Source organism: Toxotes jaculatrix, chromosome 9, assembly GCF_017976425.1.
Source record: "Toxotes jaculatrix isolate fToxJac2 chromosome 9, fToxJac2.pri, whole genome shotgun sequence".
NCBI lineage: Eukaryota > Metazoa > Chordata > Actinopteri > Toxotidae > Toxotes > Toxotes jaculatrix.
Window position 1 is genome coordinate 14,297,546 of NC_054402.1, and position 16,654 is coordinate 14,314,199.

The 16,654-nt window shown below is 41.1% G+C and overlaps 1 protein-coding gene across 2 annotated transcripts; it reads left to right on the top strand.

Moving 5' to 3' along the window:
* The first annotated feature begins 9,275 nt into the window (after positions 1-9,275).
* zgc:114130 (uncharacterized protein LOC570332 homolog) lies at positions 9,276-13,846 on the top strand. Of its 2 annotated transcripts, none has more exons than XM_041045472.1 (2): positions 9,276-9,433; positions 10,714-13,846. In XM_041045472.1, exons 1-2 carry the CDS (start codon positions 9,377-9,379, stop codon positions 11,956-11,958), a joined length of 1,302 nt encoding a protein of 433 aa, XP_040901406.1. In that variant the 5' UTR covers positions 9,276-9,376; the 3' UTR covers positions 11,959-13,846. The 2 variants fall into 2 exon arrangements, with proteins under 2 accessions (XP_040901406.1, XP_040901408.1); XM_041045474.1 differs by having other exon boundaries at positions 10,717-13,846.
* The last annotated feature ends 2,808 nt before the right edge of the window (positions 13,847-16,654 follow it).

Here is a 16,654-nt window from a genome sequence, read left to right on the forward strand (position 1 = left end):
TACAATAGTCTGGTGTTCAGGGTTAACATGTAAATCTGGTCATTTCCACAGGAAGACATTGCATTAAAATATTTGCTGTAATAAGCAAAGACCCCTGGTTCCGACACTGAAGCATGGTGCTAGAGTCAGCACAATTCCATTCAAAATTAGAGACAACAAACTTCTGATGTCATGATTTTACTGTCTACTCCAAAATTCATTCAAAAGTACAAATCACAAGGGAAAGGAAAGAGAAATTTAGGTGTGGAGATAACACAGACGTCTGGTGGTGGAGTGGTAAAAATGGCTGAGAATACGATTTTCATAGTTTTGGGACAGTCCTAAAGTAAGAGAAACTAAAAACATTTGGAATCATGGTTGAAGAATAACATTATTAGTGATCATTAAATCAGTCTTTACTTCATGTCTCCAGGTCAAACTCTGGACGTCACATTTTATGCTGTATAGCCACCTTGTCTATCATGCAGTAGGACATTTTGCCTACATATCAAATTCACTGATGATAGAAGGACTTTTATAAGGACACGAACATTCGAAACCACTGGAAGCGTCTTTCCCGTGATACACAGACAGCTAACAGACATGCAGGCTGTTACAAAACATGGAAACTACTTGGGGAAGTTGGCACAGGAAACAGTGTGGCACAGACACTTCCCCTCACACAGAAAGAACCACATACTGGAATGTCACACACACACAGTCATGGATAAACACATCCCGGCTTTTGAATTGATTATTTCAAGTTTCCTGGATACCAACATATAAATAAAAGAAAGTGGAAGACGTCATTTGATGTGAGGCTCCAGATCCATCAATATCCCTCTGATCAAACACACTGATCAATATTATGAGACGTTGCCTGGATACAGCTGGATGAGAGCTGTGTGAGAATATACAGACAGGGAATCATCCTTTGGCACACGCTCAGCTGCACAGAGACACACACACACACACACTCACATCTGCACATCAGCTACTATTGTATCAGTACTCCTACTTGACTTGGGTGAACGGATACAATATTTTCTATGTAGAGGATTTTTTATACTGTCAATCAAACATGCATACACGATCACCGTTACAGACAAAGAATTTCTTGTGCACACAAAGTTCTTATTGTATAAAATGAAGGCAGAGAGAAGGTCTACAATATATTCATATAAACCTCTTATGGTTGACATGAATAGGAGGTTGAATGTGATGGGAGTAATAAACACTCTCAGGCAAAATGCATTGCTCCACAGGAGTTATAAACATGCATTCCAACAGAAAAGTCTTTGCCTCACTGCTGTCTAGATAGGGATAGGGTCAAACACTGAAAAGTACAAATATGCATACATAAACACACTGATAACACACATACACACAAAATTTAGTTCTGAGGCATATTGTGTTTCAGTTACACACATTAAGACCCTGTCAATATACTGTCTTATACATTATGATGTAAATGTCTTGCTTGCTTTACAACAAGGCAGTAAGATGAACACACATCACTTACAGTAAATTCATGTTGAACAGTATCATATTCTTTGTGATTTGGCCATTTGCTGCAAAGATCATTTCATAAAAGTAGAAATAAACAGAAAAGCAGTTTAAAGAATCATTGTTTGGACTGCACAAGGGACCTCATTATCTGTGCACAACTATTTCTGTACAGAAGGAACAGCAACACAAGCCAAAAGATTTTTGTTCCTGTGTTTTTTTTATGTACTTGATTTTGTTTACTTCAAGTTCTAAAAAGTTTTTTCTTTCTTTCTTTTTTTTCTTTTTTTAATGTTGGCTTCAGGGATTCAACACACATCACTGCATGTTTACAGACTGAGCTACAAAGACATGTCTGTTATTACATGTAATCTGATTAGGAACGTGCTCTCCCATCGTTATCACAGTCTCATCTCACCAAATTACCAAAGGAATTGCCTGAGAGCTAAAGGGATTAAACATCTTTTACCTACGGTATCTTGAACATTCAACATTCCTGTTTCATGACATAAAACACTACAAACTTAATGACATGATAAGTTTGTGTTTTCCTCGGCTTCAGCATAAAACCCAATAAAAACATTTTTTTTTACATTCACATTTTACACACAGACAAAAACGTGTGAGACTGGGCAAAATAGCAGAGTAATGGTATTTTGTCTGTGTTCCTCTTTAAACTGCTTCAGTAAGTAAATATGTCACAACACTGATCCTCATGACGCTAGTTCTACATTTGGCTGCACTTCAGTATCCAAACACCTGACATCACTCCGCGCTGTCTTTTTACGCAAATGATCATGTTCCTCTCTCAGATTAATGTCAGTTATGTGAGGTAATTGCAAAAAAATCCCTTAATAAAAATGTACAAAATTAGAATTGCACACATTACGTTTGACATCTCAGTAAAGTCAAGTCCCTTTTAGGTAGGATTTTTCTACTAAATCAGCCATTAGAACACCACGAATAAAAAGAGCACACAGCTATTCTCCCTCTCTTTGTCTCTTTCACATGTGGGCACACACTCACACGTGCACTTCTGTTGTTTTTTATTTTAAATGATCTATGATAACACTCTTTCCATTCTCTTTTTGCTTGCTTCTCATTTTTCTTGCTTTTCTCTATCTTCTCCACTCTGTGTGGCTCATCAAGCATGTTCCTGCTATTGATTTTTTGATTGATTTTTTTTGTTTGTTTCCTGAATTAAAAACATTTTAACTCTCCTTTGTTCCCTCTGGTCACACGAGGCTGACAAAGTGAGTTACCATTCCTCTGTACTGAAAGAAATGTCTTATTGTTTGTTTTGTTTTTGGGGCTCAAGAGGATCTCCAGGAACCATTGCTTAACACACACACACACACTGACACTGTTGCGTGGTTCATTTTCAGGGAAGAGGGTTGTGCAAGTTCCCCTGACTATGAGTGTCTGTGTTCAATGGAATTTCTGGCCTTTTGAATGAAGCTAATCCACTCAGTGAGGTCCATCAGGGACATGGGAATGGTGCAACAGCTCCCCTCACTGGTGAATCAGACAAACAGAGGAACTGTTAATTGTAGTCAGGTGTTTCACATACAGCTTTTTCATGAAATTCATTCTAATGCCCAGCAATGACATAATCTCCTCACATATACACCAATCACCAATCCAAATTTAAATATGAAATGTTTAACACAGCAACTTGGCAATTAAATCATGTTGTTTGAAGTTGGATGTGTTGCTGTAACACTATTTAACAACCCGTCACAAGAAGATTGTTTAAACTCCACATCTGCATAAGTCCTCTTTGTTCCTTTCCTCCTTCCTTGATTTCTCATGTCACTCATTCTCAGCAAAAAAACAAACAAAAAAAATCTCAAGGTGGAGATGAACCATGTTATGACATAAATCAAGAGCATTGTGTGTACAGAGTTGACACTGCATCAGAACCAGTCTCATCAGAGCACAGCAGGGATCTTATGATTATAATACATCAAAAGCAGCCCTCTGACACTTTGGTTCCTAACCCACATAATCCTTTTCTTGATCTAATGAGCTCACTCTCCAGGGTGGATGAAAAACACCATCAGTGGCCCTGGTGCAGATCTGTAATTGTGCTATAGTCCAGCAGTGGGCAGTAGAATGCAGCACATGACAAAGATCCCCGCGTAATTAAACAGGATGTAAATGTACAGTTCCTCTTTTGCTTCTATGTTGCTCCCAAACAATGTGAGTTCAGCACACACTTTTAAAGACATCTCATTCTGTAATAATTTATTACAGAATGATATAATCACTAGACCTGCTACTGATTTTATTTATATAATATACACATATATATCCCAAAGATGTTCAGTGGGTATGTGATCAAGGCTCGATGCAACACAGTCAAGTTTTCCTCCACACCAAACGGGGAAAACAAAACATTTCATAGTGGACCTTGTTTGCACCACTTGTGATCGTGTTGACACAGAAAAGAGCCTTTACCAAAGCCCTTCCACAAACATGGAAGCACCCTATCATCTAAAAAAATCAAGGCAAGGCAAGTTTAGTTGTACGGCACCTTTTGACAACAAGGCAACACAAAGAGCTTTACATAAGACACAAAAAAGCATCAAGACAAGATATAAAAGAAACTCAAGGCAATGTAAAAAGGAACACATAAATAGGAATTTAAAAGAATAATAATCCAATAGTATAAGACAGATGAATATCAATGAAATCAGTGAAATACTATTGCATATTATGGTAACTGGAACTAAAGGGACAGCCTGAACCATAAAAAAACCTCCCCAGAGCAAAAGTACCAAAAATATGGTCCATGTCCACATATTTTTGGCCATATAGTGTACCCCAGTCTGTCTGTTGTGGGACCCCAGATGCACACCCAGAACACAAACACAGCTGACTCCTTTTTTGCAGTAACAAACGTGTCTGAAGAACTAATGTCTCAACTCTCCCACATCACTCTCACACTCTCTCCACCCTGAATCTTTGTCTCCCTCTCCATACTAGTCTGTGTTCAGACATTTGTCACTGTTATCTTGTTTTTCAACCTTCACTGTCCTTCTCCCTTGCTCTCCTCCTCTCTAGCTTTCTAATTGAATCCACAGGAGTGAATTCCAGTGGGCAAGAGAAGAGGAGAGGGAGGGGGTGATGTCAGAGGTCAAAGGTTAGGTTAGGACCTTTGCCCTGTGAGTAGAACCCTACTGTGTGGCGTTTCTGGGTGTGTGAGCATGTGTGTGCGTGTGTGTGTGTGTGCATAAAACAGAAACAAGAGAACCATAGTTGTTATGTATTTATGCATAAATGAACATTCCAGTGCAGTCATTTTGGTTGTCATGTTTATTCATGAGGTAGCAGTCATATCTTTATTTAAAGCTTTACTATAAAATACACATTTTACACCTTTTAACAGTTTTATTATTTTTGTCTGTGTTGTCTTTGTTTGCTTCTATGATAATTCCAGTTCAGAAAATTAAAATGGATTTCAGGATGTTACTGTATTTGCTTCTATCAGTGACAAACCTCTAACATATATTTTTGAGCACAGTATCATAAAATAAATGCAAAGTCTGGCAGAAAAGGTGCTGTTAGTTTGCTACTGGTTCACATCCCATAATACTTACACCAAGGCTAACAATACCCGATAGATTTGATGAAACTTCACTGTCAGGGAAACTCTCTTCCTAAATCCCAAACTCTCTCTTTGAATCCCAAAGACCCTCTGTAAGCACAAACACACACACACACACAAGCGAATGGGGCAGGGGGTACATTGTGAAAGAAGGAAGGTACTGAGGAGGGGGGTGAGGGGGAGGGGGAGGAAAAGAGGAGCAGATGTTCATCAGGTCTACAAACCCCTCCTCCCCTCCCTCTATTATTTCACTGGTAATAGTAGCCTCTTATCTGAAGAAGCCTGTGTGGGGCTCTGGAGGAATGACTTCACTTAATCATGAGAGTTTCAATAGGCTGAGTGTGCAAGTGTGTGTGTGTGTGTGTGTGTGTGTGTGTGTGTATGTGTCTCACTCTCTGCAACACACACACACACACACACACACATGCAAATGGTGCCACAATACAAATGTTTCACTCCACAAATTGTCCACAGATTTCCACTCACACACACTGTTGACAGTGATTATGGATTCGCAAGCCCTCCAACTCACCCCTCTGAAACTGGCATCCTTCCCATTCTTCCTTTCAGAAAACATGTGTGACTTCATTATTTCATGCCATTTCTTCAAAAACATATTGTTGCATTAGGTGTACCACAGTGGCACCCTGCAGTCAGAAGTCACCGGCAAACCCACACTGCCATGTCACCTCTGCAAATCTCTTCTAATGGCAAACAGATGTTGAATCAGCAAATGCCTTCGTAATGACTTGGCTGATTTTTCCACTGCAGGAAGATTATGTGACAAAGCAAGGGAATGCGTCCCATGACACATCTTAATGTATCTGGTTGATTAATCCCAAATCTGTAGATAAACCTTTTTGTGCATGGAGCCAGTTTCACTAACTGTCTCTCTCCTGATTGCTCCACCTTCAATCCTTCAATGCCTTCCTCTCTTTCTCATTTCCCCTTTTTCTTCCAAATAGCCCCCAATCCTGCCCCTTCATCCTGCTGCTCACCCCCATCCCTGTCCTCCTAACAAGCCCTTCTATCTCACCCATTCACCACTCCTCTGTTATTTCCACTGTGTGTGTGTGTGATTGTGTGTGTGTGTGTGTATCTATGGGGGTAGAGTCGCGGAGGGCGGGCCATTAGTTTGTTAGTTGGTTCTGCAGCTCATTGAGTTCATTGTGCTCCAAAGGCCCTCTTGCCCAGCTGGACTCAACAAGAAGCCAGAACTCTCTTTCAAATCTCTCTCCTCCCTTCTCCCCTCCCCCTTTCCTTCAGAACCCCCAACCCCCGCCCAACTCTCGGTAATCCCCAACTCACCCAAAAGAGATTTGTTTATAGAAGTAAACTCAACTCACTGACCAAATAGCTTGTTTATAGTTGACATTTGTTTACTTAACCAAATTAACAGAAGGACCTGCTTACCTCAAGGCACTCATGTTGTTGACATCTTGCTAATGGCTTGTTGTTCACAGTGGTGGTCTTCATCTCAGGGTAGAAAAAACAAAAAGAAAACAAACAAACACACAGAACCAACCTCCTAAAGATGATGAACTAATTAGGGGAGCATCTTATGTCTGGGTTAGCACCCAGAGGTCAGTCAGTCGCAATATAATTAGGCCTTGCATTAGGCCTTGTTCACACCTTGGGTGATAAGATCAGAAGCGACCACATTTGGAGGTGGCCTGGAAATTTGTCCACATATGTGCCATGTTGTGGTGGCCTGGTGGTTAGGACGGTGTTCCCCGTTTGCTTTCCTTCCCTTCCCTTTCAGCCAATTGTGCATAATCTACAGCAAAACACCAAACACAGCTGATTCACTTGTGCAGTACAAAATTGCTTGTTTTTTTATATGTAGTGCAGAGAAGATAAGAAGTAACCACGGCAATTCTTAATGTAAAGTTGTTTTCTGTAAAGATGTGGTGAGTTTCCTAATGATGAAATGAAATGTGAGAGAGGAAGTGAAAACTGATAACTAAAGGTCAATCAAGATGCATTTTGGATGCACAGTGACGCCGAGAACTACCGGTCCATCTTGATTGGATCTCGACACTGATATATCTGGATGATACTGCATCTAAACTTTTCTAAAAAGATTGTAGAAGTGGTTTCAGAGGCAGACGGCAGAAGTGACTGTTTTCTTTAGATAGTTTTGTGGTCATTTTGAAAGTAAAAGCAGAGAGAAATGAAATGCCATGACTCATTTAGGGAGTCATGTTTACATGGCACTTGTCCTAAGGCATGATGGACATCAGGACACCGTAGGTATGCAAGGGAAGGACACCAAGTCAGCTTCACATACAAATCGCACAAGTCAAAACACAGCCTGGCTCAGACATCCTTCAGGCTGTAGAGTAGTAGAGTGTACCTATACCATTACATCATCACAAAACAGGGGGGCTGGGGTGGGGGGTGTTGAAACCCTCTGTCAAACACACACACAAACACACACACTTAATGGTGACCACTTGGCTGGACCAAAACAAAGCTTTTCGGCAGGCTTTGTTCTCAGCTGAACTCATCTTTGTAAGGGGGGCTCAGAGCTATGAGCTGGCTTCAAGAACTTTCAGACTTCTTCTCCGAGCAGGGGCTGAGCACTTTAAACATTTATTTTTTTGCAGCCTTTTCAAGCAATTTCTGTGGCTTCTTTTTACTCTGGAACATGTAGGGATCACACACTTATGTTACAAAGCTACAACAATCACCGGAGAATATTTCTCTCCCATTGACAGACCTTTTTAAAAAGTCTGCCAGCCTTCTACGTAAACTTCTTGGTGCTTTTGTTCTGATCATACCTGCTCATGCATTCAGTTTTAGCAGGAGCTTCCCCAGAGGGAATCAAACCCTTACATCCGGCCACTAGAAGCACTGAACTGCACAGAACAAACTGAAAGCTGTTTCATTGCCTGAAGTTGCAGCCAACTGTTTGCCAACTCGTCGGGCCACTGGGCATGCTGTTGCAATGCTCCTTACAATCCCAGAGGTGTGACAACTTCACTCCTGGCAGACCTGTGTGGGTGTGTATATGTGTGTGCTCTTGAAGTTTTTATCTTTGTGAGGACCAAATGTCTCATCAGTGATGGCAGGAGAATGAAACCTTTATTGTCAACATTAACTTTGGCAGTTTCTCCAGGTTTGGGTTTAGGGTTATGAATGGGTTGTGATTAGAGTAAGGTGAATGAGAGGTTTGAGTTTACGCAGATAAAATTTTGCTTTGACATTTTTGATCCATGCAAAGATAGAGATGTAAACCTTTGTGTGTGTGTGTGTGTGTTTCTTGTGAGATACTCTCATGGCTCTACTCTGCAGTGGAATTTTTCACACATCTTCCTTTGAAATCAAAGCCTTCACTCCTCCTTGTCTGTCTCATGGGAGTAAACTGTCTCCATAGTGTCTTTTCTACCCATATGTTCCATTCTCCTTTTTTCTGCCTGTGTTCCTTTTTGTCCTCTGGTTACCCTTTCATTTGGGCGTTTGCCTATACCTATACCTATTTTTGTCTGTTTTCCGTCTGTTTCTTGTGACTTAGCCTTTCTTTAATTTGCTTAAGCTACATCCAGTGGCACCTCCTCCACCTGATAAAGGCCACATGTCTTTACATAGTTGTTATAAGGCTGGAAAAAAAAAAACATATTTTGTCCATGAACGGGTTTCACATCTCATCACAACATCTCCCATCAGCCAGCAGAGATAATCATACAATACCAGGATTATGGATAAAAGTTCAAATTGCATTAGGCCTCATTATTTTGATAGCAAGGACAATACTTTGACTATCAGACAAGACCTCTGGTGATATCAGTGACAAGGCCTGTTCTTCTGAAAGAATAACCGCCATTAGCATTAACAATGTCTGAGGCCACTGACAGAATAACCTTTTACAACATTTTACATACAAAACTGCCTACAAATACTTATAAAATTATACATTCACGATGTTGGGTGTTCGCTGTATTGAGTCACTTGAATCATGTAGCTAACTTTAAAGTTAAGAATGACACAAAATTATATTCAGCTTAGTTAAAACTACATTTCTTCGAGCCTGGGGGGCCCTCAAGCAGTTTTGGGGACTGGGTCTGAGTCTGGTGAAAACAGCTCTGGGCTGACTCTCAGAGGCGTGGGAGTGGCTAACGGCGGTGTTAGGTTTTAAATCCACACGTGGCCACGGTTTCGGGCTTGTTTGGCACCGCAGCCACTGCTGGAAACTTCTGACCAACTCATGCCAGCGAGTTACCCACGTCTATCACTGCGGGGGCAGACGGGACCGTACGAAGCTTTTGATCACTCAGCAAAATGCCATCTTACCCGAAACTCAACCAGTTTGCTGACCTGGAAGAGATGATGTGCAAGGTAAAAAAAAACGAAAGGCGCAAATACAGTTGAGCGGAGAGTGGAGCAACAGTTGGCTAGGTCATTGGAGCGGTGAATGTTAGCTTAGCTAGCCGCTATGCTAACTTGATGCTGTTTGTCCTCTTCATCTGTCCGAATCTTCTTCTTCTTATTATTATGTTTTTTTACTGATTCTCTTTGCTGTGCTGTTTTAACCGTTTCTCATCAACCGGAGGCTTTAACGAGCACTTGAGGGTTTTTACGTGATCCGAAAGTTAGTTAGAAAGTTAGCGTAACTTGTCACAAAGTGGGGGCGTTGTTGAGGCTGGTGTTACAGTTCGTCGCAGCGTGGGCCCATTGAACTACTTATAAGCCATCTTTGCCATTTAGTCTTAGTTAAACTAGTTTAGGTAGTAAACTGCCACCGCTGGTGAATTTCAGTGGCCAGTAAATTGTAGACAACGCCAGTAAGTTGAATCAAAACACCGCAGTAAGTAAGCAGAACCTTTTGTGCTTGAGAATAACTAAAAGTTTTCAGTTACAATTGTCAGGCTGCGTTGACAGCAAAGAGAGGTGTTTGCCTCTGTCGCTTCAACTTAAAGCAAGTAATGTAATGCTATGCGTTTTTTTTTTTTTATAGTGGCGAGGGTTTACTGTACTGCATGTGGTACATAGCAGCATACTGCAAATAGTACTTACCTGTTTTCATCACAATAGAAGATGCAAGTATGTGTAGATTGTCAGGTTAAACCCTTGATGTATTGTTATTGTGGATTTAAAAAGGCAGAAAAGATTATTGCAGGGCTTTTATACTGTTATTTATTCGCCTTTGTCTTATCCCTGCAGGAGGAAATCTGCATTAGACAAAGTTAAGACAATCAAAATACAAAATTCTAAAAGATAATGAGTCAAAGTGGACATATTGCTGACTGAAGTACTGTACAACTAACTTCTCAGTGTGTCTATCACATCACTGAAAATGTAAAAGTGAAAGAGCTGATAGAAGTTCACTAAATGGAAAACAGGATTTTTTTGACAAAAGTCCATGTTTTCATGTAGGATTTTACATCAGTATGTACTACTTAATATATAATTTTAAACAAGGAAACTGATGATACTCGTAATTGTTTCAGTTGTTTTAGTCTTTAATTGTTTGTGTGCGCAATGTCAGCAGATGTTAATAAATATAAATTTACAACCACTGTAAAAAATACATGTCAGAGATTTTGAAAACGAGTCTCTGGATATTAAATGTAGATGTTATAGGCTAATGTATTGTCTGCACTTGTCTGTCTGTACAGCAGTTACTCAGTCTCGACCTGAGCGAGCCAAACAGACCGCTGCCATCCCTCAGTCTGGCAACGAGAACACCAGGTTACATCGGTCAGCCACGTAGCAGCACATCATTTTCCCTCTCGTCTCTTTCATGCCTCCCCACTGATCCTTCAGACAATGTATTTCTGACCTCCAACCAATGGGGGCAGCAGTCAGAAAGTCCTCTGCCCTCCCAGCTTGCAAATTCCTCCCAGTGGGGAAAGTCAGGCTTCCTTGCCCAGCGCTCTGTCAGCATGGTAGAGACCAGCAGCACCACAGCAGCAAGTCTAGGCTGGCCCAGGACTGACATAAAGCCCCCCCAAAGTGACATCAGCCCCACTGCACTGAACACTATCTCCTCATCCACCTCCTCTTCCTCATCACGCTATAAGACTGAACTGTGTCGTTCTTTCACTGAGAACGGGTTGTGCAAGTATGGTGGCAAGTGCCAGTTTGCCCATGGGCCAGAAGAGCTGCGGGATCTTAACAGACATCCAAAATACAAAACTGAGCCGTGTCGTACGTTTCACACCATCGGCTTCTGCCCCTACGGGATCCGCTGCCACTTTGTCCACAACAATGAGGAGGAAAAGAAGCACTCCTTCTCTCGCTCCTCCTCCTCCTCGTCCTCCTCCTCCTCAAGCATTCCCCACCAGCCACCTTGCTCCTCCCGCACGCACAGACCACCTCTCGTCAGACAGAGCTTCAGCTTTGCTGGGTTTCCCTCTGCTCCTCAGCAAGCCCTTCAGCATGCCCTTACTGCTCATCCTCCTCCTGCCACCGCCTCTTTCACTCCTGCCCCCTCAGCCTCTCTTCCATCCTGCGCTGACATCTCTGACCTCCTCTCTCATGCCTTCCTGGAGATGGACTCTGCCTTCGAGGCCTCCCCTGCCCACCAGTACCAACCACCTGTGGGCCAGGCCACTGCAGCAGATCCCCGGTCTCCCTTCCTGCCTTCCCCAGACTCTGGCTGCTCTCCTTGCGGGCTCTCTCCGACTGGCTCCCCTTCCCTGAGGCAGAGTCCCAGTGGTACTGGAGTCTTCTCAGGTCCACTGGGTGCCAGATCCCTGTCTTACACCTCTCTGTCAGACCAGGACCAAGATGGAAGCAGCTCTGCTAGTTCCCTCAGTGGCTCCGAATCCTGTGGTGGCATTAATGAAAGCAACGGCAGACGTCTGGCAGTATTCAGCCAGCTCTCTGTTCCTGAGGATGCTACTGGGTTCTGCCTTTAAGCTGCAGTGTGCCGGAACACACACTTGCATACATTCAGACCGAGACCGCAACACAATATATGCAGCACACACATATCCAAGCTCAAGCACACACTATGCTTATACATTGACACACATAAATGCACATTCCCCTCTCACACACTGCCATTGGGCTGACACCTCAGACATTCTTTGCACCTGTGTGGCGTCAAAGGAAATAAAGACTTTAGTGACTGACTCAGAACGCTGAGAGAGATTTGCCTGAGATTTAGGTGGCTGAAATGCCACTGTCATGTGCTTAAGGGAAGCCACAGTGATGCTTAAAGTAAAATGTGTGTTGCCACCAAAACAGACTTCATACCAAGAGAAGTGTCTAATAGTGCCAGAAGTGTTTGATGCTTTATCAAAATAGTATGTCGAGACGACAGATTGCAAGAAAGATATTGTAATCACAGTGTGATTGGCCTCAGTGCCTGTCTTTTGTTTAGTCCAGACACTCTATTCATATTTACAATCAGCATCTTCAGAGTGATCTAAAGAATGTGATAAAGCCAAAGACTTCTGTTTGTAGCTCAGACTTTTTGATTATGGTGGGACGAACACACAATGTGACCTATGTTAAGGAGTTTTTGTTTTTCTATTAACTGTACACATAATTGTCTTGATAAGCTGGTGAAACTGCCCCCCCCAAACACATAACCTGTACAGTACGGGGTTATGTTTAGATCTTTGGCCTCGAACCTGAATGTTACGTTTTTAAACAACTTAAGTGCCTGTAGCGTTATTTAACAGGTCAAGTTAGTGTTAAACCAAGCTTTGCTGGGTTGTTAGGAGGGGTGTGAGTATTTTTTTTTTTTTTTTTTTTTTTTAGTCACATAAGCTAGAGTGAGTTCAGGTCTTTAGGATGTTAAGATTACTACTAAGTTGTTTCTCTGTCTCTCATGTGTTGTTGACAAACTGCCACCAGGAAAATGCCAATTTACCAAATTTAACTTGCTCTAATAAGCAAAAGAAGAGGGACTCAGTTTGAGCTTCCAACAAAAGCCAAAATCCCATGTTCATGACATGTTGTTATATCTTTGAATCGCCAACTGGGAAAACAGGACATGGGTAATTTGATTGATACGTAAAGTGTGCCAGCACAAACAACAGCCTTTGCAGAAAATCAGTTTACAGTGGGAAAAATGGATGAAAACCTAAATGAGGTGCCATCACAGTATTTTGCAGCTTATTTTGTGTAATCTGATATTATGTGAGCTTAGCTTGGGCTCGCTCCAGAAGTAAAGTTTAATCAAGTCAAATGACTTCTTCATGAAAGTCCTGTTTTTACCTCTGGCAGGTTTTCTAAAAAACATTTGTGGTGCTAATATGTATTTTAGATGATCCTAAACACAAACATTCCAAGGAGTGGGATGTTTTTTTTTTTCCTCCCTTGTCCACAGGCAGCACTCCTGTTACATTTTTGATGAATATTCGTGCTTGTGTGACCCTCACCCCACCATCTTCCATCTTTTTGTCATTCAGTATTAATTCTTACCGTTACAGCTTTCTACTGTTATGAATGTGAAGCGCGGCCACATCCATGTATACTGTGATCCCTGGTCTGTTGCCTTACTGTGCTAGATCCCGCATAGTGTAGGGTTAGGGTATGTATGCTTAGTGTTTTAGAAATGTTACTTGGCTGTTTTGTGTGTTTATGATGTAGTTTGTTAGAAAAGCAGACACTGTGCAGTTACTGGTCTATTTAAAATTGCCTTTTCATCAACATGTTTGAGACCTGTTCAGGGGTAAAGGCATCTTTAGTAAATTAATTTCTTTAATTTATTTTAACGTATTTATAGATGACTTTGAGTTGTTAATGCTTGTATCAAGTTTAATATATTTGGGTTTCTTTTGCTTTTTTTGTACTGGAAATAAAGTTGTGTTTTTTTTTTTTAATTCACTTGTTGGTTTTTTGATAACATATTCACCTTTATCCTGTAGAGGTAAAATCTACACAAACAGATGCTTATGCTGGGAAACTTTGTACTGAGGTGCTGATGCAGCAATGCAAAAGTTTGTGTTTGTTTCCTTCTTTATGCAGTTATTGTATATTTGCAACAATGTTAACACATTTGTGACGTTTTAGATGCAGGTTGCAGGAAGGAAGGAAGCGTGCAGGAAACCAGAGAACTGTCATTTACGGTTTTCATTCTCGATCACTCTCCCCCAGTGGCCCTGTTCTGTTGAGGGTAACTCTAACTATGCACAGTTTCTAAAGTTAAGATAAAACTTGGGTACTTGAATGTGAAGTTGATATCTCAGGGGTGTAGACAGTGAATGATAAGACAGTGATGTTCCTCGGGGCTGCAACACAGAAACTGGATGACATTAATTGTATGTACCGGTATAAACCATGAACTTCATAAAATAAGTTTTGTTTGCAGCTTTGTTGCAATTTAAAAAAAAAATAATTTTTGGTTCATTTCAGTTTCGTTTTTTTTTTCGTGGATTTCAATGGACAGCTACAGATTTAAAGACTCCTTTAATTTTTGGATTACAGTTTATTATAAAGGACTATTATAGGTATTCAGATACTACCTCTTTTCTCTTCAAGTTACACTATACAGAAGTGAAACTCCATTCATATCTCTAGGGAAAATGGCATCAGGTGGCATCAAATCACTGAATTCATCCATGATGTGGCCTCTGCTTGAAGAATGTGCTTACAATTGGTGGCAATTGCTTCATAAGTCAATGAAAAGCCTACCATTTTTTTAATACCATTTTTTAAATATCTTTTCTATGTCTTCAGAATAAAAGCAGGAGGAAAGAGTATGAATAATTAAGTAAATGCAAACCGTTGCTAGTGCCAACCGATGTAAGGTCTTCAAGGTTAAAAAACTAAGAAATGTGGTACATTGTGGTCTCGCATTCTAAAACGTTAGGGGTAGTTACACATTTTCTGATAGCAAATTTGCAAATCAAAATTTTAAGTGAGTTTGTCCAGTCATGCCCGTCACACCCATAATGCTGTAGGATAGCAGTGTACATATTGTATGTGTGTGTGTGTGTGTGTGGGTGTTTGTAATCACGCCACTAAGATTTCATGTGGAGATAAGAAGTCTTTTGTTTGGGGTTTAATCTTACCAACCCTGGACTCCCACCCATTTCCTTTCTCCCTCACTGCTTCCAATGATTCCATCCTACCTCTCTCACTTTGTTCCTCTCCTTTGCTTTAGTTACATCCCCTCACCTCTCTCTCTCTGTGGGACAACTCTGCATACTAAGTGAGTTTCATCTACTGTAATTGCAGTGTGTGACTGAGACTTTTTAGCAGTTTAAACCACACAATTCAATAAATTGTGTCCTGTTTAGTCCTGTTGTGCAAATCTGTGATCTCAAACGCCACATTCAGGGAAACATCCTCTCCAAAAAAAAAGAAAAACTGCCTCCCTCAAGACAAAACTACACACAAAAACAGAGAGGGCAGGCCTAAAGATGCATACTCATGGCTAACCCTCCAGGAATCTCTCTTTCATGCACACACACACACAAGAGCTATTATCTTGTCACTGTTAACATGAGATGGGCTGGCTGTCTGGGAGTGATTAGTGGCTGTGAAGGGGTTAAAGGCATGTGTGTGCTCGTATGGTTTGTGTGTGTGTGTGTGTGTTGTATTGTGTCTGATAGACATTCTCCCACACTCCTGCCCTGTGGGACATAAGAAAGGCAGGCAGATGGCTGTATTCAGGTCCGCCGCAGGTCAACATATGGCCCCGAGAGACAAAGTTTGTGTTTGTGCATGTGAAACAGAGAATCTAACTCTTAACTACGCGTGAGAGGAGGAAGTTGAATAGGTAGGTGAGAAGGGGGGAAAAAGGGTAATGATGGTGACGATTTGGAGGAGTGGGCAGCATCCTTTGAGTTCATACAGGAACTCGTGCAGATTTGTTTGTGTTTTTTTTTTTAAGGTTATTCCTCTATGAGTATGTAAAAATATTTTGTAAGAATAAACAATCCAGTTAGATAAAAGTAAGTATTGATCAAATGTCGGAGCTTGGTCACAGCTTTCATAATGGATCATTACCTCTTGTTGACAAAGTTAATGTAGTTAATGCCCTGCTGTTTACTAGTCAGCTAACCACTAACATCAATGCCAGCTGAATCAGCTTAATGAATATGCTAAGTTAACCAAATTCTACTAAGCTACTAAAGAATATACAAGTTTGAATATAACATAAATATTTAGTTACAGCATACTTCGTTAACAGCATTCTCCTGTTAGCATCCGGCTAGCATCAAAATACTGCTTCTTATGCAGGTTATATCTGCTTTATTTGGATATTATACAGCCATACAGATACATCTGTTTCCTAGTTAACTAACATTGTTTGGGAATTTTAGTATTTGATTTTATTTTAATGGTTGCTACCAAGTTGTCAGCGTTAAACAGTGATTTGAAATTTCAGCTGGTTATTTCCAACAAAAGTGAAATGAGGTGAGCTGCTTTCAGGAAATCTAACCCACATCAATAGTCTCTGTCAGTTTCTCACACAAGAGAAGATTTCAGTGTTACTGAATTGTAGCAAGTCATCAGTTCGAGAGAATGAATGCTGGTTTTACTTGCACCCCCCCCAACACATCCTTTCTTTCCTCTAGTCTGTTCTCCCCTCCTCCCCCTCTTCTTCCTCCTCCTCCTCTGCTCCCCTCCCACCCTCCATTCACTGTCCCTTTT